General features: G+C 41.0%; 7 protein-coding genes across 7 annotated transcripts; 6 read left to right on the top strand and 1 right to left on the bottom strand.

The window, feature by feature from the left end:
- Positions 1-380: 380 nt before the first annotated feature.
- Positions 381-1990, top strand: BCR41DRAFT_334829 (hypothetical protein; the record flags this gene model as incomplete). Its single annotated transcript, XM_022021957.1, has 3 exons — positions 381-1212; positions 1338-1768; positions 1820-1990. The coding sequence occupies exons 1-3, from the start codon at positions 417-419 to the stop codon at positions 1988-1990; spliced, it is 1398 nt and encodes a 465-aa protein (XP_021882890.1). The 5' UTR covers positions 381-416.
- Positions 1991-2514: 524 nt separating this feature from the next.
- On the top strand, positions 2515-3808 carry BCR41DRAFT_385485 (hypothetical protein). The gene is made up of 3 exons (XM_022027674.1): positions 2515-2788; positions 2911-3359; positions 3493-3808. Exons 1-3 carry the CDS (start codon positions 2647-2649, stop codon positions 3649-3651), a joined length of 750 nt encoding a protein of 249 aa, XP_021882889.1. The 5' UTR covers positions 2515-2646; the 3' UTR covers positions 3652-3808.
- A 4103-nt stretch (positions 3809-7911) lies between these two features.
- Positions 7912-8621, top strand: BCR41DRAFT_29193 (hypothetical protein). Its single transcript, XM_022020360.1, has one exon. The coding sequence runs from the start codon at positions 7996-7998 to the stop codon at positions 8431-8433; it is 438 nt and encodes a 145-aa protein (XP_021882888.1). The 5' UTR covers positions 7912-7995; the 3' UTR covers positions 8434-8621.
- A 187-nt stretch (positions 8622-8808) lies between these two features.
- BCR41DRAFT_394889 (putative phosphatase regulatory subunit-domain-containing protein) lies at positions 8809-10464 on the top strand (the record flags this gene model as incomplete). Its single annotated transcript, XM_022028681.1, has 1 exon — positions 8809-10464. One exon carries the CDS (start codon positions 8809-8811, stop codon positions 10462-10464), a length of 1656 nt encoding a protein of 551 aa, XP_021882887.1.
- Positions 10465-10868: 404 nt separating this feature from the next.
- Positions 10869-12606, top strand: BCR41DRAFT_385483 (nucleolar protein 12-domain-containing protein). The gene is made up of 5 exons (XM_022027673.1): positions 10869-11161; positions 11328-11433; positions 11531-11594; positions 11780-12214; positions 12357-12606. Exons 1-5 carry the CDS (start codon positions 11052-11054, stop codon positions 12476-12478), a joined length of 837 nt encoding a protein of 278 aa, XP_021882886.1. The 5' UTR covers positions 10869-11051; the 3' UTR covers positions 12479-12606.
- Positions 12607-12730: 124 nt separating this feature from the next.
- On the bottom strand, positions 12731-16888 carry BCR41DRAFT_421006 (hypothetical protein; the record flags this gene model as incomplete). The annotated part of the gene is made up of 4 exons (XM_022029973.1): positions 16487-16888; positions 16310-16405; positions 16039-16188; positions 12731-15915 (listed from the first exon to the last, which is right to left on the bottom strand). The coding sequence occupies exons 1-4, from the start codon at positions 16545-16547 to the stop codon at positions 12731-12733; spliced, it is 3492 nt and encodes a 1163-aa protein (XP_021882885.1). The 5' UTR covers positions 16548-16888.
- A 743-nt stretch (positions 16889-17631) lies between these two features.
- On the top strand, positions 17632-22168 carry BCR41DRAFT_394886 (hypothetical protein; the record flags this gene model as incomplete). Its single annotated transcript, XM_022028680.1, has 11 exons — positions 17632-18033; positions 18160-18245; positions 18362-18533; positions 18648-19127; positions 19281-19508; positions 19620-20797; positions 20916-21034; positions 21135-21293; positions 21382-21474; positions 21573-21891; positions 22018-22168. The coding sequence occupies 11 exons, from the start codon at positions 17632-17634 to the stop codon at positions 22166-22168; spliced, it is 3387 nt and encodes a 1128-aa protein (XP_021882884.1).
- Between the last annotated feature and the right edge of the window lie 757 nt (positions 22169-22925).

Genomic DNA, 22925 nt, shown 5'->3' with positions numbered 1-22925 from the left:
TCTCTCACTTACAAATATCATGAGATCTATTCAACCCGAAGTGGCCTAGACTTAGAAACTATAGCATCCGGCAATGTTTATGATATAGCTTAAATGAGTCAACATTAATAAACTTGTGTGACAACAACATTGACAAATATAAGAATAAGTGTAATTTCTAGTAAAAGTAGACACTACGGTTAGAGAGCCAGCAGTAATAGTAGTGATAATGGTGATGGTGGGTAAGCATGCTGGCAAGATCATTGATTGACAGCGCACTGAGAGTCACGATTACAGAGGGTGTTTTTATATGAGGACTTGGAAACTAGTCGCGCCACAAACCTGGAATTTAATGAAACGGTCACTTTTGTTTATTAAATTAAAAAATTAAAAAAAGATCTTTTCTCATTGAATTAAAAAAACATCAAACAGCAACCATGGTGCTAATTGAAGAAATATTTGAAAAAGCTTGCGAAGAGACTAATCTCTTGAATCCCGATGGTCCCACTTCAACCCCATTAGGCAAGCAAGGGAGCCTCAAACCTTTTATGAACCTTTCTCGTGAGCAGTGTCAAATTCTGCTTGCCCTCTATCATGTGGTCGATCCGTCGATCGAGGCGAAGGTTCCCATTCTTTTCCCAGAGATGGCTCGCAAGTTTATAGAGGATCGCAAAGAACGCAACTCTAACCTTTCTAAACTCAAACGAGGACCTGAAGTTTTCACACAGGAGGTTCTCAATCTGCAGGAAATTCAAAAAGCGGTCTCAGCAGCCTATATTGCAAATGATATGGATCTTGGAAAGGCACAAAAATATCTCAACATGAAGCCTCGTGAGACGCCTATGGATCAATTGACTGTTCAGGAAGTGTTGACTCAGGGCTTACTCTTGGCCGGCTTCCGTGATAATGGTGTTAACGGAGGCGAAGCACCAAAGTCACCACTGGCTGCGCCCAACTTTAGAGAAGCCAAGGCCTACTACGACTATGCGTTCGATAAATTCAATTTTTCGTTGGCTGCTGTTCAGTTGGGATCGTTTTATTTCCACGAGCATAAGGAATGTCAGGGTCGACACTGTTTGGAGGGCGAAGATCCAGAACAGATTTCATTTGATTACTACCTCAAAGCTGCTGAGGTCGGTAATCCCATGGCTATGCATAAAGTGGGATGGTACTATGACCAGAAAGGTCAATGGCACAAGGCTATCGAGTGGTATAACAAGACTGCTGATGATGGTAAGTGGGTATTAGCTGCTATTAACAAAAACTGAACCCGTGTATAATTTATAAAGATAGGATGTTGAGTTTTTTTTTTTTTTTTTTTTTTTTTTTTTTTTGACGACTCATTTGGATCTTGATAGGTTATCCGGATTCGGCGCACAACCTGGGTATGATCTATCAGGAGGGCAACGCTAATGTGACTCCTAAGCTAGAGGTTGATTTGGACAAGGCGATTGAATACTACACTCGTGGATTGCAGTATGGCTATGGCCCATCTGGAACACAACTAGGACGATTGTTCTTCCAGTTAGCAACTGATAGGGAGTTCCGTCAAAAGTTGCCCTCGAGCAGTCAGTACCATAGTTCCGAGCCTCAGGAATATTTCCAGACAGCGATTTCATATTTCAACCAGGCGAACCATTTACTTGAGGTTGAGTCGCTTCAATTCTTGGGAATGATTTATGGCAGCAAGGACTTTGGTCTGTACAACATTGATAGTGCACAGAATTTGTTTGAATTGGCCTTTATGGCCTCGAATGGAAGTCAACGGTCGTTTGAACTCTTATGCAAGGTTCTCAGTGCCAAGAGAACAATAATTTCTGGTAGAGTTGGAGAGCCTCAGAAAGTGGATTCAGAAGGACTGAAGACTTGTGCAGCCAAGGATTGTGAAAACAAAGAGACTAAGAAGGATCAATTTCAGCGATGTGGAGGATGCAAAAAGAAATATTATTGCTCGCGCTTGTGTCAGATTGAGGACTGGAAAGCACGCCATAAAAAGCAATGCAAGAAATGAAAAACCTTATATTTTAGAGTCACCCCACCCCTCCTGAAAAAAAAAAAAAAAAAAAAAAAAACTATTCATATAGGACAGTCATCATGACAAGCATTATAGCAATATACAATAAAACTAAGAGCCTATGAAGGTTTTATGTTGGCTGCTGATAACTGGAAGCAACGTAGTTTCCAAGTGAGTCATTTGCTAGGTTAGTTTTCTAATCGGCCACAACAATGTCTTAGCCACAACAACGAGATCACAAACTTCCAGCAACAATGCGGGGAATCCTCCTGCTCTTCTCTTCCTTTTTTTTTATTTTTCCAGCGTTCACCCCTGGTTTTGATATATTTATACCAGGCATGTTACCATGTTCACGCTTTGTACAACAACTTGGAATACGAATGCACATTTGTGCTCTCCTGCAGGAAATGTAAATATTCGAGAGCCAAGTGGCGGCGGAAACAAACTGAAACAACGCATGTGTACACGTCAACACCAAGCTTGGTAAAAAAAAAACTTGTTTTCTCATCTTCCACTTTTTTATTTTCTTATCTCTTTATCTTCTTTCCGCTTTCTTGGATTATTCAAGGGTCGCTTATCATCAAGCGAACAAGTTCATCAGTATTACCAACAAGAACATCAGCAATCATATCGACAATAACGAAAACATAACTATGTCTGGAGTAAGCGATCCAAATAGACAAAACATGAGTGAGTTTGTTCAAGTCAATCGTAAGGTCTTTTACGCCGCAGCGGATAGAAACAAGGATGTAATCCTGGAACAGCTAAAGCCCATCCTGGATAAATCACGCCTTGGTAATAACAATATGCATATTAAGGTGACAGTTCACTATCACCGAAAAAAAAAAAAAAAAAAAAAAAGGGCTATAATTTTCTCACTTTCGTTTTTTTCTTTTCCTTCCTTTTGTCAACTATAGTTCTTGAAGTTGGGTCTGGTTCAGGACAGCATATCTATCGCTTCTCAAAAGACTATCCAAATGTTGTGTTTCAACCAACAGAGTATGATTCGAATCTCCTTACCAGCATTGATGCCTATGCAGATGAACTCAACAAGGAAGGGTATCACATCAATCCAGCATTGGAGCTTGATGCAACTAACTCAGAGCACTGGGAGCGAGTTCAAAAAGTTGGTCTTCAATCACAGGACCAACAGCATCAGCAAAAGCAAGTGAACTCCGCAGCAACGCCAACGATTCACGGTGTTTACGATCTATTGATCACAACAAATGTTTTCCATATCTCACCATGGATTGTCGGCCAGTCTATTGTGCGTGGAGCAGGGAAAGTGCTTAGGAATGGTGGAAGATTGGCTATCTACGGTCCATTCAAGAAGGACGGTAAATTCAATACCGAAAGTAACCGTCAGGTGTGTTTTATGATTGAACAGGTTGACACTTCACATCACACATGACAAATCTGTTCACTATGTTACTGTCTTTTTTGCTGACGACACTCCTTTGTTTTTTTTTTGAAAAAAAAAAAAAAAAAAAAAAAAAAAGTTTGATGAAACTCTGCGGGGCCGTAACCCATCTTGGGGCGTACGAGACATTGAGGAGATCGAGGCCGTAGCAAAGAATGAAGCAGACTTGAAACTAGACCGAATTATAGATATGCCATCCAACAATTACATGTTGTTATTTTCCAAAGTCGCGAACTGAGGAATTTGGAAGGCTTAGTAGGTGTTACGTAGGCAGAGCCAAGTGACTTTGACGCGTGTGTGAGGAAGAGAAAGGGCAGTCTAATTCGAGTAATTTGTCCTGTCCTCTTGCAAACAACAATATTCTCAAGTTAAAGATAGTTTATATTATATAAAACGGAAAAAAAAAAAAAAAAAAAGGTTTTGATTGGTAATGTTGGTTTGGGGTGTTTACGAATAGTATCAAATACGAAGGAGAAGAGGCAGCACAAGTGTAACAGCCTCAATTGAAACGGCAAATACTGAGAACAAGGAAAAGACACACTCCTCAAATGCTTCATGGATGGAATATATTGAAACCTTTCATGGTTTCATATTTTGTTTACACGGACAAAAAAAAAGCTTTTACGGTATATATAATAATTCAGATTTGGGTATTGATGTAAAAAGATCAGGATTCAGTTCCCCTTCACAGGAAAGTGCATTCTATTTGGTTGGAGGAAGGTCATGAGACAAAACTCGCAGAATAATTGCATGAACCCAGCAACCTTTAGCGTGATCTAGGCTCTTAAACAAAGTTAGATAGTGTGGACCATTTTCGGCTATGAGGAAAATGGATAAGGGAATGACAACATTCCCGACCTTGCAGATCCTTCAGTTCAAAAAAAAAAAAAACAGAAAGTCAAACGGATTCAATCAATCCTCCATTGCATGGAGGCAGAACTATTGCCCGTTGTTATTAGTCATCTTCCCACATGCAAAAGAAGTCTCACTCCCCTTAGATAGACCGGGCTTAGCAAATGAGCAAGTAGAGTTGTGTCTATTTGGCTAGAAAATTGTCTTGTCAAAAAAGCGTTCAGAGGAACACTCAGGTAGTTGTTGGATATTGGCCGTTGGCGAATGAAGGATGAGAGAAGAGTTATGCAGCCTGAACTCGGATAATTATTCCTATTTTGCATCTGATGTTTCTCTGCTGTGCTAAAATCCATGACCTGATAAACAAATGTCATTTTGTACTGCCTACAGGTCCTATCCTCCAACTCGTTGGTCAGTGATTCATATATTTTCTATTCAAAAAACGATGATTGAATTGATTTGGTGGCTGATTTTGACATTTCACCCTCTGTGACGAACTGGTGCCAAGGAATATAATTGGCTCCCAATTCAATCAAGATTATTCAAAAAATATATGAATCACTGACCAAATGGGACGGAGTATACTATATAAACGTGTATACATACTGTGTATATTTATTTCCATTTTGATTTAAAATAACAACTTTAGAGTTCCTATTAAGTTGAGATCCCGAATAGCTCGATCGACGCTTAAATTATCATAAAAATTAAAAAGAGCGATGAAGACGAGCAAGATGTTTCATCTCCGATCTGGCTACCCCTACAAAAGCTTGATAGAGAGAAGTGATGTCCTTGCTTTTTAGTGTATCTCCACCTTTTTTTTTTTTTTTTCTAATTCCTACGCTCTTCAGGTTCATTGTTCCTTGCTTTCCTTATCTTTTACAAAAGAGGCTTTTTAAGAAATGGGTAATCTGTAGTCCACTGTGCTGAGAGGAGTTTGTGTCTGCATGGGCTGATGTGTTCGGCCCCAGCGTTTGACACCTGAGTCTACGTGGGTGCCTGATATCAATTAAGTATATCAGGCTATACCATACTGTCAATTAAATTTATGCTGTCCTAGAATGTTCACATGTATAAACTAACTAAACTAACTAATCTTTGACTATGAGACCAATCTTGTATCTGGATAAGATTTTTTTTTTTCCTGCAATGTGGCTGAAATACGAGAGCAAGAGAATCTACTGGTTCCTCAGCAGATAATTGGTCTGTGCTTGCATGTCTCCATTGGAAAATCAACTTGGCTTCTTAGCGTGGATTTCCTAACCAATAATTCAATGTTTTTTTGCATTCATTATCCATCCCTTTTCCAACAGGAAAATGAAAAAGAAAAATGAAACCACAGAGAAGGACGATGAGGTTGTTTTAGCAATTTTACTAATATTCCAAGCCTCATTGTATTTTCTTTTTCTCCATCTATTCACGCCATAGCGGAGAATGACAAACCCAAAATATTAATAATAAAGAAATAAAACATTCCATTTGTAGAAGCCAAGCAGTTTTTTTTAATCGTAAAAGAGTTGGAGATAACGGAGTCTTTGGCGTCCATGATAGAGCAAAAAAAAAAAAAAAAAAAAAAAAAAAAAAAGCTCTGAGGTGATACCTCATTCTATTCAAATTCTTATGCTTCCAATACAAAGACCAAATTGATAGAGCAGAAGATGGATAGTGCCGTTTAGACAAAAAGAGTGCTCGTATGGTATCATGGAGCGTTATAGAAGACAAAGACGATAAGGAGATCAACAGATGATGGTAGTAAGAGAAAGAGGACCAGGTGGAGTATAAAAATAGTCCACATCTGCGAGAACCGCACAGTAAAGGACAAGACTCAGAGGAGTGGCAAAGGATGTGAGAGTGAGATAGGGAATCTTCGTTCTTTTTCCAGTCTAGAGATAAGCAGGCTGACAAGGTCAAGAAGTTCTATTCAATTGAATGCATTTTTAATCTTTCATATTTATTCAAGCTTCTTCCATTCCTTCAACTCGTTTTCAGCTTGAAGAAAATAAAAGCGGCTTTTTTTCCCCTTCTTCGCCCTTTTATTGTGCCTTTTTCATTCCTCTGCGTCTCTCTATTCTTTACATATTCACCCATCTTATATTCCGAAAAAGTCGGCTTTTCATCCTCTTTCTGCTCTCTCTCTTAATCTCTCCATCCTTGTAACGCACCACCACGCACACTTGTTCTTTACTGTCCACGCACACGTTTATTTTCTTCCTTTCAAAAAAAAAAAAAAAAAAAAAAAAAAAGCTTCAGGTAGGGCTTTAATTCCTCTACACATTCTCTCAACCTTTCCACCTTCACATAGTTATTGTAGTCATCTTATTTTGTGCCTAGCATTAATACAGGATTAGTATCAAATGGTAGATTAGTTGCATTCCTTTCCCAGCGATACGTCTACAGTCTGCATGTATCTGTCCCGTCCAGCAGTCGTATTTTTATCATGGGAATAGGTGTCTTTTTTTGTTACTTTTGGTGTTCCCGCAAACTTTCTCTCCCTTTTTTTTTGTGCACCTCTCTTTTGCTCTGGCTGGCATGCCAACGTCCAAAGTTCATTGGCTTCTACTCCCAAGGCAGTTATGATCCTGTACCATATTCTCTCTTTTTCTGCCAATTTGGCTAGTAATGATCTGTGAGATTTGTTTGTATTCATCTATCACGATTATCCTTAAGGCAAGCCTTTTTTGGCTTGCCTGTGAAGGCCATTGACAAGGAGAAATATTAGTTTGTTTTGTTTGTTTATTTGGCTTTTTGTGTTGTAAAATGAAAAAAGCTTCGCAACAAAAACAAACAAGCGCCTGCAAAAAGGATTTTGATCATAGTGTTATCATTTTTTTCAGTCTTAAAAGACTATACTTTTTGTGGCCTCGGCCACTGTGCATAGACATCGGGGTGATCGCCACAGATGAAAGTCTGTGTCCCGTGCATATCCTATGCATGCACAATCGACAGCTTGCTCATCCCGTTCTCACTTGGAACTTCTTTTTACTTTCTTTCTATTTATCTCATGCATATCATGCAAACCACTATCCCCCTTTTTTTTTCTTCAACAGCTTTGTTTGTTGCCCGTTTTCTGTTCATTCCAAATGGTCTGGATAGATTCCCAACAACTTTGCCTGCTTATTTGTGTGTATTATCGCCTTCTTTTATGTCCACATCCTCATCTTTTCCCCCACAACTTTCCCTGGATCAGGCAAGCCGTGCGCAAAGGAGGAACTTGGTCAGACAATTATCATTTTGGGCTTTGACAGAAAGTTGATTTCTCCCCCTACTTCTGCACAATTCGCAGTCTAGTAGTTTACGCGTTTGCTAGTTTGCTCCATGAGTTTTATTTTTTCCTGAATTATTGTGTGCATTGGATGAACTTGTTTATAATCAAACAATGACTTGATGAACGGACCTCTCCTCTGGTCATGGGATTGTGGGATGTGTCTATCTTTTGTACGCATAAATATGTCTTTGACCATCCATTTGTCAAGATGGCAAAGAGAAAACCACTTCAACCTTTCCCAGTCCATGGCACGAAGAACTGACGTCTCGTTTGTTTTAATTGTTATTTTTATTTTTATAGAACAATCCTAATAGGCAGCCTAATTGGATCACAGCAGTCTAGTCTTAAAAGTCAAGAAACTACACAGAACATTTTCAGGTAGGAAACAAACGCACTATTTCAAATTTGAAATATTTAATTGCCAAACACGCGGAGGGGGGGAATCAAAAATAATTGGGGAACTGTATGGGTAAAAGGATGATACATGTGTATTTCCATTTACTTTTTTTCAATGTCACCTCATCCCTCTTTCGTAAAAGAATAAGGAATGATGTGTGCTTACTTTTGTCTTATGTAAGACCCATTCCATGGACTCGTATCAGAATCGTTTTTCTAACCATTTCTCTTTCTCTCTCTCCCAACCTAATCTGTCTTTCTATTTGCCTGTATTTTTTGCTTTTGCTTTTGCTTTTTCCCGTTTTCTTATCTCTTGCTCGACATATTCAACTGCGGTCCATGCCCTATCATAATTTTTTTTTTTTTGCCGCCGAACTTTTTTTGACCTCCGTCCCCCCTGTATTCGCTGGTATTTTTTTTCTTTATCTCTATCATTCACCCTGCATTTTTTTTATCTCCTATTGTCTGCCTTTATCATATCTTTTGTTCTCTGTTTCTCCTTTTTAAAACCGTGGTCTTTTCTTTTTAAACCTGTCCTCTCTCTTTTTTTTTTCTTCTTTCTTCTTTTCCTCATTCCTATTTTGTCTATCTTGACACATATACCCTTAGTTTCTCATATCTTGTACTTTTACTATTCTTACTCTTGTTCTCATTCCTTCCATCCCTTCTCGCTCCTCTTTTTCTCTATCTTTCTCATTCCTTTACCTCTTTTTCTCTTTCTCTTTCTCTTTCTCTCCTCATATCTTACATCCTGTATTCTTCGGCATACAACCAGGCCCTTTTTTTTATTGATTGCTTCATCCATCCATCAGTAAACAAGCTCAACGAGAGCATATCCTCCCTCGTTACCATATCTTTCTTTTCCTTTGCTTTTCGTACCAAATGTCTCTCTCATCCTCTCCTACACAACCCATCGTCCTTGCCAGCCCCGACCGGGTTGTTTTCAGGACCTTGCCTCATCCTCTCGCTGCCACCAACAAGAGAGTGACCCTCTCTTTGAGACGAACAACCTCTGTACCTTCTGGTCAGCGCCTCTTTACTTATGCTTCTGAAGACAGCCTTGCAGTGTCTGAGCCTGGATCAGCACCACTCAATGCTCAAAGCCCAAATATACCTCGACTTGATTCAACTTCGTTCCAGTCTTCTAATGCTATCAGAGATTCCAATACCTCTCCAACTACCCCTGTCCCCTCTCCCGCCACTATCATCACTAAGAATAGCGATGACCATCCAGCACCAAAAATCAGCACCACCCCCCCTACCCCAACCTCTCCCACTCACAAGCAGGCTGTTCCTTTGCTTAAAAGCGGACTTCCCATCAAGTCTGCTTTGAAGAGTTCTGTCGTGGCAGATTCAAACAACAATAGTTTAGCGAGACCCTCGCCTATTCGCTTCCATTCCACACCTAATATGTCTAGTCCAAAGTTCGTGCATTTTAACACCCAGCTCGAACATGTTCGTCTGTTCTTGCAAGGCGAAACACCCTCCTGCATTGCTGACCGCGAGACTATCATTGATGCTGGTCAAGAGGAACAGTCTACCAGCGATATTAAGCTTACCTTGACTAACTGGAGTCCTGTTGCTAAGGGTGCCTTCAAACCTGGCAATATTGATGCTGGTGCCACTCCTCTATGTGTTGAAAATGTGGAGCTCTCTGAGGACCAATCAGAACTCGTTGGCACCATCCTAATTCAAAACATTGCTTTCCACAAGCATGTTTCTGTACGTTACACGGCTGACTTTTGGCAGACTCAATCAGAAGTCAATGCAGAATACAAGGAGTCCATTCCTGGTGTAGCTGTTGACCGGTTTACATTCAAAATTGCCCTGGCTATGGAGAAATCCATAGTGGAGAAGACCTTCTGCTTTGCAGTACGGTACCAAGTAATTGGTCGGGAATTTTGGGACAGTAACAATGGAATGAACTATCAAGTTGAATGCAAGCGCGTCGTCGTGACCGCACCCAAGCCCACATCATCTGATCTCTCCAAGCAGATGAATAGCATCCTCCTGGCTTCACAAATCTCTGATTATAACAAGCCGGTTCTCAAGAAAAAGACAAATAACCGCTACGATTTGTCTACTTCGCTCTCTGCGGCCTATAGCCAGCCTATTAGCATTCCCTCGCGTTATACCTCCTCTAAAATGGATATTCCCAACGTCAGCCAAACTGCCTATCGACCGAGCGAATACATCGCTCCAATCCAGTCACCTCCCGGATATCAGCATTCACTTTATGCATCTTCGCCAAAGTTCGTGAACCCTTATTTGGCGGCTGCTTCTCCTCCAGAGCATTTCCACATCGAATTTGATCAACCTGTTGTTTCCAAGAAGAACGGTTACAACTCGTGGTCCAGCCGAGAGAATGATTCGTCTGTTTCGATTAAATCTATTCAATCCGAAGCTGACCGACCTCAAGTTGGATCATCAAGCTATGTTGATCTTGTCGATCGCTACTGCTTTTATGAGTCGAGCCCTCATTCAAATTTCTACACCGGCTACTCAACCTCTCCTTCAACCCCATTCATCCGTGGCTAGATTTGAGTTGCATACTGGTGTGTTCTTATTTCTTGTACATAGTTTTTAACTTTCCGCTTGGAAAATCATATCATCTGTTTTGCCTACTTGCTTTTTTTCTTTTTCTCTTTTTTTTCTTCAATCCCTGATATCATTTGTTTTTGCTCTAAGTTCGTTTCATGTTGTGTATTCCCATAAGTTTGCTTTTTCTGTTTGCATGTAGTTGATCCCAGTGTAATTATATTATCTAATAAATTGAATCGAGCGCGTGAAAATTCACTTGTCTAATTTGGGCTTCAATTGACATTTATCATTGTAATCACTAAAAATAAAGTTGGTGGCGATGGACAGTCACTCAAGCCACAACAACAGAGCTTGACCCTGGCTTTTCTTTTTTTTTTTTTTTTTTTTTCAAGACACCTCGTCTCATTCACACCATTCCATGACAATACTTCTCCAGGAATAGGAGCATAGCTGCCTTTAAAACTCAAGGGAAAAAAAGAAAAGGAAGACAAAGAGAGAATAGAGCAACACTTGCTATCAGAATTTATATATTTAAAAGCAGAGGATATTGAGCAAATTCCAACAGATCAATTATTTATTTCAATATGAGTAATAACGCACAGTTATTATCCAGTGGGTCAGAAGTCTATGCCAAGAAGCGCAAGGCACGGAAGGAGCAGGTTGCCGAGGTGACATTCGATACCGAAGCTAGAAAGTAAAAAAAAAATTGGTCCCCCCTCCGCCTTCTGTCCTCTTTCTTTCTCGAAACTTTCATCGCTCGAGTTTAATCTATTGTCCCTCTCTATGAGAGTTGTCTCATAAGCAATTACTTATCAGTGGGTCCTTTTTTTTTTTTTTTTTTTTTTTTTTATTGTTTATAGAGAGTATTTGACAGGATTCCATAAGCGTAAAGTTCATCGTCAGAATGTTGCTCGCGAGATTGCTAAAAAGAAGGAACATGAAGAAAAACTGGAAGCTCGCAAAGAGGTATTATTATTATTATTATTATTATTATTTCTAAAAAAAAAAAAAAAAAAAAAAAAAAAAGCTCATTCACACTTTATTTATTTATTTTTTTCAATAGGCAAGAGCTGCTAGGAAAGAGATGCAAGAAGAAAAGCTCAAAGAGTATGAGAAATACAGAAGACGTAAAGTGATTTTTTATTTAGTTATTATTGTCAACGTCTTATTATTCTTGAATGAGTGTCTGATGAACGAAAAAGAATCTATTTATTCCTATTCCCATTCCCATTTCCATTCCTATTCCTATTCCTATTCCTATTCTTATTCTAATTCCTAACTAATGTTCTATTGAATTATTTCTTTGTAATAGAATTGAAGATCAAGTATGGTGAACCGCTTAGTGATGAAGAAGAAGACAAGAGTGTTTTTTCTGGAGATGAACAAGAGGGTAATGAAAGCGGTAGTGATGATGAAAAGGTTAAAGGACAGAAGACAAAACCAAAGAAATCAGAGTTCAAGACCAAGACATCTCTTACGACTGTAACAGTGATCGAAGATATGAATCAGGATGATGGGTTATTTGGGTTACCAAAAAATAACACCGCTACGATGGAAAAGAATCAAAAGAAGAAATCAAAGGGTTCATCAGCTTCATCAGGAACAAATGCTAAGGACAATGATAATGATGACGACGATGAGGGTGAGAATGATAGTGATAGGAAGAGGCGGAAGATCGGCTCATCCTCAGCTACCACGCTGAAAGGTGCCAACAAGATCAAGAATGCCAAGGAGAAGAAGAAATTCCGTAAGTGCCTCTTTCTATTCGATTGAAGATATTGTTAGGTTAAAGGATGAACACATCCTTTTTTTTTTTTTTTTTTTTTATCTACTTATACATTGTCCTGTCCTGTCCTATCATGTCTTTCTTTTCTTTTCTTCTTAAACAGGATATGAAGGAAAGATGCAGCGCAAGATCACAGCCATTAAAGATAGATCACGAAGCAATAGATCATCAGGTGGACGTGAAGATCGTGGCAAGAAAAATGGTCGTGGCCGTGGCCGTCGGTGAATTAAAAAAGAAAAGCTTCAACTCATTATCAGCAAGCAGCAAATCAATAATTACCAACATTACGATTTGTCCCTATTCTTCCATGAATTATACAGGATTAGATTATATTTCTACAGAACAGTTGTTACGAATATATATGAAAAATATTAAGTGAATGATAGAAATAGGGATGATTATAATAGTAGTCATAGTGTATGGTAAATGTAAACAGTAATGGTAAGGTTTTTTTTTTTTTTTTTTTTTTTTTTTTTTTTACAGTGTCGACTGGCCAAGGAACCATTGCACCACGACAGGGCAACCACCAATGATTGGGTGAGCTACCACCCATTCCAAGAAATACTCCAACTCCCGTCGTCGTTTCTCCACAAAGGCTGGTTTGAACCTACCCACCATTTTCTTAGGGGGAAGTTTGGGGATTCCACGGATAACACGGTTACATATCAATGACGCGGCGTTCCTGTTGGCTGTACTTGTAGAAGTTGCCTCCGATAAAGAACGCCGTGATTGGTATTCATATATATCATCTTCATCCGCCAGTCTGCCTTCGTTTCCATTCTCATTCTCATTGTCCCCATCCGCCTCATCCTCGTCCTCATGACTATAACCATCATCATTGTCACCATCATTATGCCCCTGTGAAGTATGCCGAGAAGAGTAGGCTCCAAAGGATGGTGATGATAATGGTGGAGATGGCTGTCCAACAAAGGATGGAGATACGGAATGAGAAACTAAAGGTTGATGATGATCCTGTCGCGATAGCTGTCGACCGCGTTCTCCAGAAAGGCTATTCCTTCTGCTGAAGCTTCTGAGCATTTCAATCAATTGTGCTCGTAAAATAACAAAATCAGAGTATCGTTTACGTACACAAACGATCCGAGCAGAATTCTCAAGAGCCGACGATAGCGTTGTTGTCGTTGTTGTCGTATCTGTATGCGTTTCTCTTTGGTGGAAAGATGCTGTTGTATTGGGAGAGCTGGAAGCAGGGGTTTCTATCGCTTCTAATGGTGGAAGAGAAGGAAGAACGGAGGGACAAATTTCCTCCACTGGCGACTGTAATTCCATCAATAGCCTTTCTGCAGAGCTCCCCAACCCCTGAAAAGATATTGATCGAGACATCTGGATTGAGGCCTTATTTTGTGTCTTTGAAATCGTAGAGCGATTCGAGTCAAGACTTGATCGTGGTGCTAATTGATAATTATCAATATTCCTCATGACTGTCATTGATCCTTCAGACCCTGCTTGTTCTTCTCGTTGCTGTCGCTGTTGTTGTATATAGCTATACTGAGTATCACTGCCGTTACCCCTATCTGAGGTTGAATTTGTTGAAGGAGGATTGGGGACAACAGTGGTGGCGACCATTGAAGAAGAAGAGGGGGAAGGATTGCAGAGTGTGAGAGTGACTGTATAGGCAGTGAACGAGCCGATGCCTTTGCCAAGCCGAATGGGGTTCCCGACGCTTACTGATTCTGCAAAAGGTATATGAGGTCCCTGTAATGGGTGCCAATAACGCTTTGCCTGAACAGCCCAGGTCAAGAATTTGTCCTGCAGCGAGAGACTGGATGTTGCTGAAGAAGAGTGATGGTGATGACTATCAACATGAATACCAGTACCAGGGCTAGGAATGGATTGTAGATGTACTGGTGAGTCAAAAAACCACCCATGGGCTAGAGCCGCTGATGATGGTGGTGTTATCGTATCCATGTATCCAACCTCAATAGGCAAAAGAGATGATCTTCTCCTACTTTCATGTTGCGCTCTAGGTTGGTTTCTTGATCGAGAGCGCGCAAATCTAAACCTCCTTTTCCCTCCAGATCGCTGACGACGCAAAGATCCACCACTACCGCTGCGTGACAGACTTGGAGAAGCTCCCATAGTAGTGGCGGCAGTAGTGGGAGAGTCTGCTTGATCGGAACTAGACTGGTGGTTATGCTCGTCGCCCTCATCGTTAGGGATACGTTGCAGTAGACCTTCACCCTGAAGAAAATATGACTGGGGAACAGGCTCTGTAGGTGTCGGATTCATAGCTCGTTCTAGATCCCTGGCTAGTTGAGATATATGTTCTTCTCGATCATCATTTTGATGATTTGGTTTCTTTGGATTTCCATTGGGGCTAGCAGTCTGAATGGGCGAAGGCTTGGCCTGCGATCGGTATATTGATGTTGAGGCTGGACTCTTGGATCCATTTGGCGTTGATAACACCGGAGACGAGGAGCTGGGCGGTGGAGGGGTCTGAGGTGATTGTGGCAGTGACGTCCAAGGCTTTCGTAATGACGACTCTATGGAAGTGATTGCACTATCGGTGCTGTGCCCTGTTGTTATTAGTCGCTCAGAAGACCCCTCTGATACCTCCGAGCTTTTAATCTGGTCATTGAGAATGCTAAAACTGGCTCCGCCATTGACGCTGAGTAAATCCTTCTGTGCTATAGGAGCGTAGAGTCCTGGTTCTGAAGAATTCGTTGTCGTTAAGGTTGAAGAAAATAGTCCCCGAGGCACCCTACGAGGCTGTTGAGCCTGGCGAGGTTGTTGAGGCTGCTGAGGCTGCTGAGGCTGCTGAAGCTGTTGCTGTTCTATGGGCTTACAAGATCCTAAAGAATTGACTGGCGGTGAATGTGGAGTGTTTGGCGCCGATGTCATTGCCGTTGCAAAGGTAGTGACAGAGGATACTGAAAGCGAAGAAGATGATGATGGTGATGACGGTGATGTAGCTGCAGAATCAAAAGTTTTTTTATTTAGTTTTTTGGGTACCATTGGTGGCGACAATGGCAGTGGCGCCGTAGCAATGGATAATGGGGAGTCAGCAAGCGCAACCATAGTCGATTTTGATGGTTGTTGTGTCTGTGATCCTGATGAAGGTACAGCTGTGATCTTAGAGGATGATGACTTTCTTTCGTGCTGTGACGGTAATGGCGATAGGGGGTTCATAGGTTCAATTGCTGAAGTGACCTTGTGGATTGCTGCAGTTGGTGTTACTGCTGATGAGAATGACAACGGCAGACTAGTCTCTGTGGAATCTTTTAAATCTGCTGCAGCTGTAACCAGCTCTGTTGGTGGCTCTAATGGACCAGGTGGGCTTAATGTTTCTGAGGATAATAGTGTTGATGAAGCTATTGTTGGTGTTGATGTAGCTGATGGCGTTATTACAGACGAAAGCCGTGGTAAAGATACGGATCCACGCCTTGCTATAGATGAAAATGGTGTTTGGGCAGCGAAGTTAGGGGATGTAGAGAAAAGACCAACAGGATGGCGATGCATCGAAGCAGTAAGAGAAGATCCCGGCATATCTGGGATCACCACACGTGCTCCAGATCCTGTAGAGATTGAAGATGACTTGGATAATATCTCAAATGAAGATCTCCTTTGCTCTCCGTATTCTTCTTCTTCTGAACCGTTGACAGCCCCTTTTGATTGCGAACTCTTGGATTCTGCATCTGATGCGACTATGGACATGTGCAGAAGCAAATAAAAAATAAAAAAAAAGTTAGCTTCATACCTTAATTTTTCTGGAGGTATTGTCTGAATCACATACATGGGAAGAGCTCCTTATCGAACAATAACGTTACTTTTGAGTGCATCTCTAATGTGAATCTGTAGAGCATCCATAGGTTCGCGTAGTATCCGGGGTTCGTCCTCATCCTCAATGTCTTCCACGTGTTCCAAAGCACTCTTCAACGATCTACTACTTTCCCACACTTGTCTACGCACATCAATGGCTAAAATTCAGGGGGAGAAGGGGAAGTAGATCCACGAGAAGGTTCGCCAATCAATGAACCGACAACAACGGCTATAAACAAAAAAAAAAAAAAAAAAAAAAAACATCAACTACGATGGTACCTCTCTGACATTGTTCTGACCGCGAGGCTTCTTCCTCAGGCCCAATTGGCCCGTGATCTCCTGCCAGTAATCTGTCATTATGTCGTTGTAATACGGCTATAAAATAAAAAATAAACAAATTGATGAGCTCATGATGGAAGGATCGTTTTCGGGAGAAATTCTAGATATCATACTTACTGCTCACTTTCTGTGCCAACGATAACAGATCTCTGGCGGATGTCCGTAAGTCGGAACTCATGTGCACAAAAAATATACACAAGAGCAGGAAGAGGAAACAAAGGAAGGAAAGGCGGGAAGAGGAAACAAAGGAAGGAAAGAAGGGAAGAAAAAATAAAAATAAAAAAGTGGTTGTTGCTGCTGTTCGAGAGCCTTTATTTGAGTTTCTGCCTGTGATGAGTTGAATCGCTCCAATAAATCGCAACTTGGAGATGATGAGGGACAGAACTGAAGAGCACACAGAGACAATATGCAACGCGCAAAGCGCAAGAATGGCGGTCCGTTAGAAAAAACAGAGACTTAGAAGTTGAAATGAATGACAAGTGGATGTAGTTGTGAAGGATAAAGGGATGGTTGAGGAAAAGAAGCAAGCTGCATGCTAATGCAATTGTCCATGCTTAATTGCCTGTTGGGAGTCATTTTTCACATTTGGCAAGATCGAATCTTCATCCGCCTCTTAAGGGTTGGAGGTTACAAAGCCAACATGATCGGAGGCGCTCCAATCTACACTAGATAATTCACTCCTGGGACAGACTAGGACGAGTATGAGAAACTATATACACGCGCGAAGGGACCTTCATGTATTTCTTCGTACATTTGTCAAAGAGTGCATGCTCTCTGACGCTGAGATAAAGGGAAAGATCCTCTCTTGTCAGCATTACTCAATCCATCCTCAACTACAGCACGGAGTATATAGAAAAACTCACAGTCTATTATCATAATCCTTCTTTCCTTATTAACTTTTTACCAGTATCATTTCTATGCAATAGCATTCTTCACAATTTTACCCTTCTATCTTCTGATTTTGCATAATCTATTTCATCTTCTTCCTCTGATTTCATTTCCTTCCTCCTGTAAGAACTTGCATATCACTCTAGAACCGCTGATTTTTCCTGGCCCCTTCATTTTCAGTCATTTTCAAGTTCCCTGTTTTTTTCGTCTTTTTTAGTTCATCTTTCTCCAAAGCATCGATAATCTTTCACTCCGCTCTTTGCCCAGCCTAACATAGCCCTGTAATATTTTTAATATTCTTTAGTACTCTTTGTCTCCTCTATTCTCCAGATAAATATCAGCTCTAAATGATGGGGAGCTATATAGAACCAGACATGGCCCCAGATGATTTTTCATCGCCTGAAACTCTTTTTCGACGTGGTGATGCAGCCGATAACAAGAAGCAGCCAAAAGAGCCCAGAAAGAGGGATGATCTTCACCAATCTCACCCAGAACAAAAGAATCTAGTTGAACTACAAGCACTACTTGACCCCAAGTCGTTCGGGCCCTTTGAAGGCTTGAATAATAGCCAGCTGGAGACTGTTACAAAGGCTCTTTTGCCCACCGGACTGAAGTCCTCAAAGGACCTCAGCTTGGAAAAGCTTCAACAGATTGTACGTGATTTTCATGCGAATGAGACCCGGACCGATGTCCTTACTCAATTACCATTGGACTTTGAGCCTGAAAAGAGCATCTTCAGCTTCTTCTATACAATGAAATCCTTCAAGGATCCAACAGTAAGTTCCCGAAATGGCCATTTTCCTTTGGAATGAGAAACACACAAGCATAGATCTCAACTCTAGCATTGCCTTCATTCAATTCTTTTCTCTTTTCGTCATGTTTTAATGTTCATCTATACTCAGGTTGACTTGCTAGAATGCCCTGTGGCCTCGACTCCTACGAGCCCCAATGACACTCCAGCAGGCCTAGTCTGGGAATGTGAGGCTGGGTATGCTGGATTTTTTATTTTATTTATTTTATTTTTTACTTTGAATGTTTTGTCAAGTTTTGTTTTGTTATTTTGTTTGACTTATTTTTGCTTTTTTTAAACTTGATTGAACACAGCAACTTTTGTGCTGCGCCCAATATTTCGGTGCCATGCCTCCCTGGATTCTATTGTCCAGAAAATACAGCGCAGCCAACCCTTTGCTGCAAAGGGTACTTATGTAGCACTGATACCAAATCAATAGAGGTTTGCCCTGAGGGATACTTTTGTCCACTTGCTTCAACTAGGGCTGTAAGTAATCGTCATCTTCTACTTATTATTATTGTTTTTATTTACTTTCATTTATCTATTTTATCTTTTATACTTGATGGATATACTCACCTTGCGTCTTTCTTATTTCTCCAGCTTCCGTGCAATTTCTTAGGGTTCTGCCCACGTGGTACATCTGCGATTGAGAAATATGGTCTAGGTGCAGTCTTGTTGGTATTTGCATTGTTTGTTATGGGGATGTTTGCGATCAAAAAGAGGATCGTTAGAGCACAGCACATTCGCTATTCTCGACGTCTTCGTGAATTGGGTGACAATAGTGCTGAAATAGAGAGTGAGAAGAGGCGTAAGAAGGAAGTTGCAGAGCTTGCACAGTCTATAATAATCGAGGATAGGATTAGGGCAGCTTCGTCAAGATCACGGGGCGGTGGTGGCGGTGGCGGCGGTTTAGAAGGTGCATATGACTTCGCGGCCAGCCAGCGTAGCCTGGCTCTTGCAGCTGCGGCTGCTGGAAATATGAATGCCAGCACGATGACACTGCCCAGAGCAGAACGTTCATTTGATATCTGTTTTGAAAATTTGGGGTTGACCTTGCCGACAGGTTCTGATATTATTAAGGTAAAAAGAAGAGAGAAAGAGAGAGGAGAAAAGAGAGAAAGAAAAACTTTTTGCTCCAAACAATGTGAATGCTGTGTATTTTACCTTATTACTGGATATTTATCACCTCGAATATTTCCTCTTTATGTCGCATAACTTAACTAAATCGCTCAGAATATCAGCGGAAGACTTATTGCTGGTAGAACATGTGCTGTTATGGGACCCTCGGGCGCAGGGAAGACAACCTTCTTGTCAATCCTCGCTGGAAAGGTCGCCAAGACAGACGGAATTATCAAAGTCAATGGTAAAGAACAGACACTGAGTCTCTGGAAGAAATTAATTGGGTTCGTTCCTCAGGAGGATATCATGCTATCAGAATTGACTGTTCGCGAGATTTTGATGGTGAGTGTTCTCTCTACGCTTAGAATCTAGCTACTATCCCCTCAATTTTGGTTGCTTGCCCAAGCTTGACAATGTTCCTGTTTGTATTTGTATCTTTCTCTCTCTTTTTAGCATTCAGCAAGAATGCGACAGCCTGTCCACATGAGTCATAACGAAAAGCGCCTTAAGGTCTTGGAGGTAATTCAATTCCTTGGAATTGGTCATATTATGGATAATCCCATCGGCGATATCGAAACACGCGGTGTTTCAGGCGGTGAGCGCAAGCGTGTCAATATTGGCATGGAGCTTGTCGCTTCTCCCTCGATCCTATTTTTGGATGAACCAACATCGGGCCTTGACTCCGCTACCTCACTTGAAGTCTGTAAACTGCTTAAGCAAATTGCTCAAGAGCAGTTTTTGACAGTAGCAGCGATCGTTCACTCACCATCGCCCCATGCTTTCAATCAATTTGATGATTTGTTACTTTTGGGTGCGGGCGGCCGTGTTGTATACGCTGGCCCTCGAGAGGAGGCTGCTCATTACTTTGAAAGCATCGGATATCCTGTCCCCGACGGCGAAAGTCCAGCAGACTTCTTCATCTCCCTTGCTGCCGGGCGTGTGGAAAAAGCCTCATCAGCTTCGTTAGGCTATTTTAGAAGGCGTGGGGGCGACAATAGCCAGGAGCGACCTCATAATGATCGGCGAAGCCCCAGGAGCAAGAGTCCAAAAGAGCGAGTCAATGAGCTATTCGTCCATTGGGAACAGTACAGTAATGACAGAGATATGAGCAAAGCAGGGAGACATGCTATCCACGAGAGCGACACCATGACCACTGTCCACCTTTCGAACTATGACTCGAATCAGGCATCTCCTATCAAGCATGACTTGGCCAAACAGACTGGAATGCACCTGGATGCCCATGACCATGACTACCGTCTTGAAGAGAAGCGATTCGGACTGACAACAGCAGCAGCTCTTGTGGAGTATAATTGCCATATTTCAACAATGGCTTTGCATCAAACTTCTCGGCCTCAGTCACCTACATATAGCGTCCCCATTTCTACTCTGGAAGGTTCATCCAGTTATACCTCATGTGATAGCACTGAGAAGTCTAATAAGAGCCTTAAAAAGCACGGGTTTTTGTCATCTGTTCATATGTCCTTGATCTCCACTTGGGCGGACATTGGATACTGGTGCAGAGATGTCGCAGACGAGTTTAGTCATTGGCTTTGGAGCATCAAGTGCAAGTTTACAGGAGAAAAAGATCCAGTCCGCGAAACACCATCGTTCGGCAGTGTCTTCATCCTCTGGTGAGCTCTTGTCTTTTATACATTATGATGTGCTAACATTGTTAATGTGCTAAGCCAATTTTTTTTTCATTGATTGTTATTATTTATATGTAAAAAAAAAAAAAAAAAAAAAAAACAGTTTCAGGCGTGCTTGCCTACAAAACTATCGATCCCAACTCGATTTCTTGGGAGACCAGGCTTTACATTTGGCTTGTGGCCTTTGTGTATCATTTGCTTCTAAAGACATGTTGTATATCCGTAAGTTTTGAAACAAAAAAACTATATATCGATATCTGTCTGTATCTTTTATTTTTTATTTTCCCTAACCTGCTTGCCTTGCTACATATGCTAAATGTAGCCCGTCAACCAGCCGAGATTTGCGCGATAGCGCCCCCAGCGTTGCAGTTAACATGTGCAACGCCCTTCGATGACATTGGTTATGTTGGCATGTTTATGACGCTCGGAATATTTTTCGCAGGCATTAGTGTCGGGACTCGTACATTCGGCGACGAAAAAGGTATGACACCAAGATTCAAGGATAAAAATAAAGTAAAAAGTATCACTTATCACTTATTACAATTACGATCATTTTAATTATTTTATAGCTGTGTTTTGGCGTGATTCCTCCGCAGGCATGCCTACTCTCCCGTACTATCTTGCCAAGATCCTGGCCGATGTGCCTCGTATGATCGTTGCTAGTAAGTCATTAAATTCGTTATAGAGATGTGAAAGTAATTCTATTGAAACACATCCCTGACTCTTATTTTATATTGATTTCCTATTTCCAATGCAATAGCCTGCATGTATACAAGTTCATTCATATTCTTCTTTGCATATAACCAGAAGATGACTCAGCTGTTGGCACTTGTCTTAATTATATACATCAACGCGTTTGCTCTGGGCTACTTCGTCTCAGCGGCCTTCAATCGCTCTATGCTTGGGTTGGCAGGGACGGGTATGTCTCTTACATGGGCTCTGGTCTTCAGCGGTTCATCGCCTCGTCTATACAAGGTCATGACGAGCCCCAGATATGCCTCTGTTCGCTGGCTTTGGACTGTTAGTGCCCCAAGATGGGCAGTTGAGGCATTTTATCTGAAAGAAATGGAATTCAGAGAGTAAGTTTATCACTCTTCAAGCCAAAAAAAAAATATATATATATAATAATAATAATAATAATAATAATAATAATGGATTTGTTATGGTTAACTTATACATCTTTTTATTATGATTTATCCTTTTAGCTATAATGAACTCAAGCATCATCTGTTAGTGGACACATTTTCATTCGACAACTATAAGAAAGCCATCTCGTACATGCTTTATATTGCTCTTTGCTGGAACTTAATTGTATTTATGTTAATGAAGTTGTTGAACCGCCACAAGGTCAAGTAAAATAAATATTTTAATAATGACGCCCATGCTGGGCGTCTAGGGTTTCTTTGTTAGGTTTTCTAATATCACATTAGGGCACACGTAGCTGGTGTGTTCGTGTGCTGCTTTTGAAGCACTATAGAGTGAGCTTTCCGGGCTTAGAGCGCATATACTTTAAGCTCCAAAAGATAGACATATTGCAGGCTTAATAAATCTTCTTTATCAGTATCGTTTCTACCTCTTACTTTTCTTTATATAAAATGCAATAGGTACAGCTGCATTGAGCGGTATTGTAGCTTATGCATAGTGAATACGGTTGTCTCCTCTTTACTGATTGGTACAGGCATGGGAGACGTGACTCGGCTAGGCCATTTGGTTTACAGTCATTAATGAAGCATGAGTTCGGTGTTATTCTAGATACTCCCTTTTCTTTTATCAATGTCACATTTCCAGTATAAAACGAACTTTAATGAGTGGGCAAAATCTCACAAGGACAGATCAAAACGATCCTTGTTGTTCGCATTATTACTCTTTTGGAGGCAAACATCGCGTTTGTGCTCCTAAATTAGTCGTGTGCTGCATTCATCTATCAGACTATCACCATTCACCAAACGGCAAATCCGTCAATAGTTGGATCATAGACATTTATCCTGCTATGCTCGTCCTTTTGTCGCTTTCCAGAGCACTAACAAAGTGATTGCTAAGAGACCGTATTTATAAGAAAGAAAGCGATGCTCATTAAGCTTAGATTATGTATTTGGCCTCAAACCAGAATAAA

This window comes from Lobosporangium transversale (genome assembly GCF_002105155.1).
Source record: "Lobosporangium transversale strain NRRL 3116 chromosome Unknown BCR41scaffold_12, whole genome shotgun sequence".
NCBI lineage: Eukaryota > Fungi > Mortierellomycota > Mortierellomycetes > Mortierellales > Mortierellaceae > Lobosporangium > Lobosporangium transversale.
Note: the sequence above shows the minus strand (reverse complement) of the source record. Positions and strands in the feature narration are given on the sequence as shown.

Excerpts from the sequence above, each read along its gene's own strand:
- BCR41DRAFT_29193 (XM_022020360.1), top strand. The coding sequence starts at position 7,996 with ATGGGTAAAAGGATGATACATGTGTATTTCCATTTACTTTTTTTCAAT.
- BCR41DRAFT_385483 (XM_022027673.1), top strand. The coding sequence starts at position 11,052 with ATGAGTAATAACGCACAGTTATTATCCAGTGGGTCAGAAGTCTATGCC. Across the intron at positions 11,162-11,327 it reads TTCGATACCGAAGCTAGAAA|AGAGTATTTGACAGGATTCC; the intron begins GTAAAAAAAAAA and ends TATTGTTTATAG. Across the intron at positions 11,595-11,779 it reads GTATGAGAAATACAGAAGAC|AATTGAAGATCAAGTATGGT; the intron begins GTAAAGTGATTT and ends TCTTTGTAATAG.
- BCR41DRAFT_385485 (XM_022027674.1), top strand. The coding sequence starts at position 2,647 with ATGTCTGGAGTAAGCGATCCAAATAGACAAAACATGAGTGAGTTTGTT. Across the intron at positions 2,789-2,910 it reads CCTGGATAAATCACGCCTTG|TTCTTGAAGTTGGGTCTGGT; the intron begins GTAATAACAATA and ends TGTCAACTATAG. Across the intron at positions 3,360-3,492 it reads ATACCGAAAGTAACCGTCAG|TTTGATGAAACTCTGCGGGG; the intron begins GTGTGTTTTATG and ends AAAAAAAAAAAG.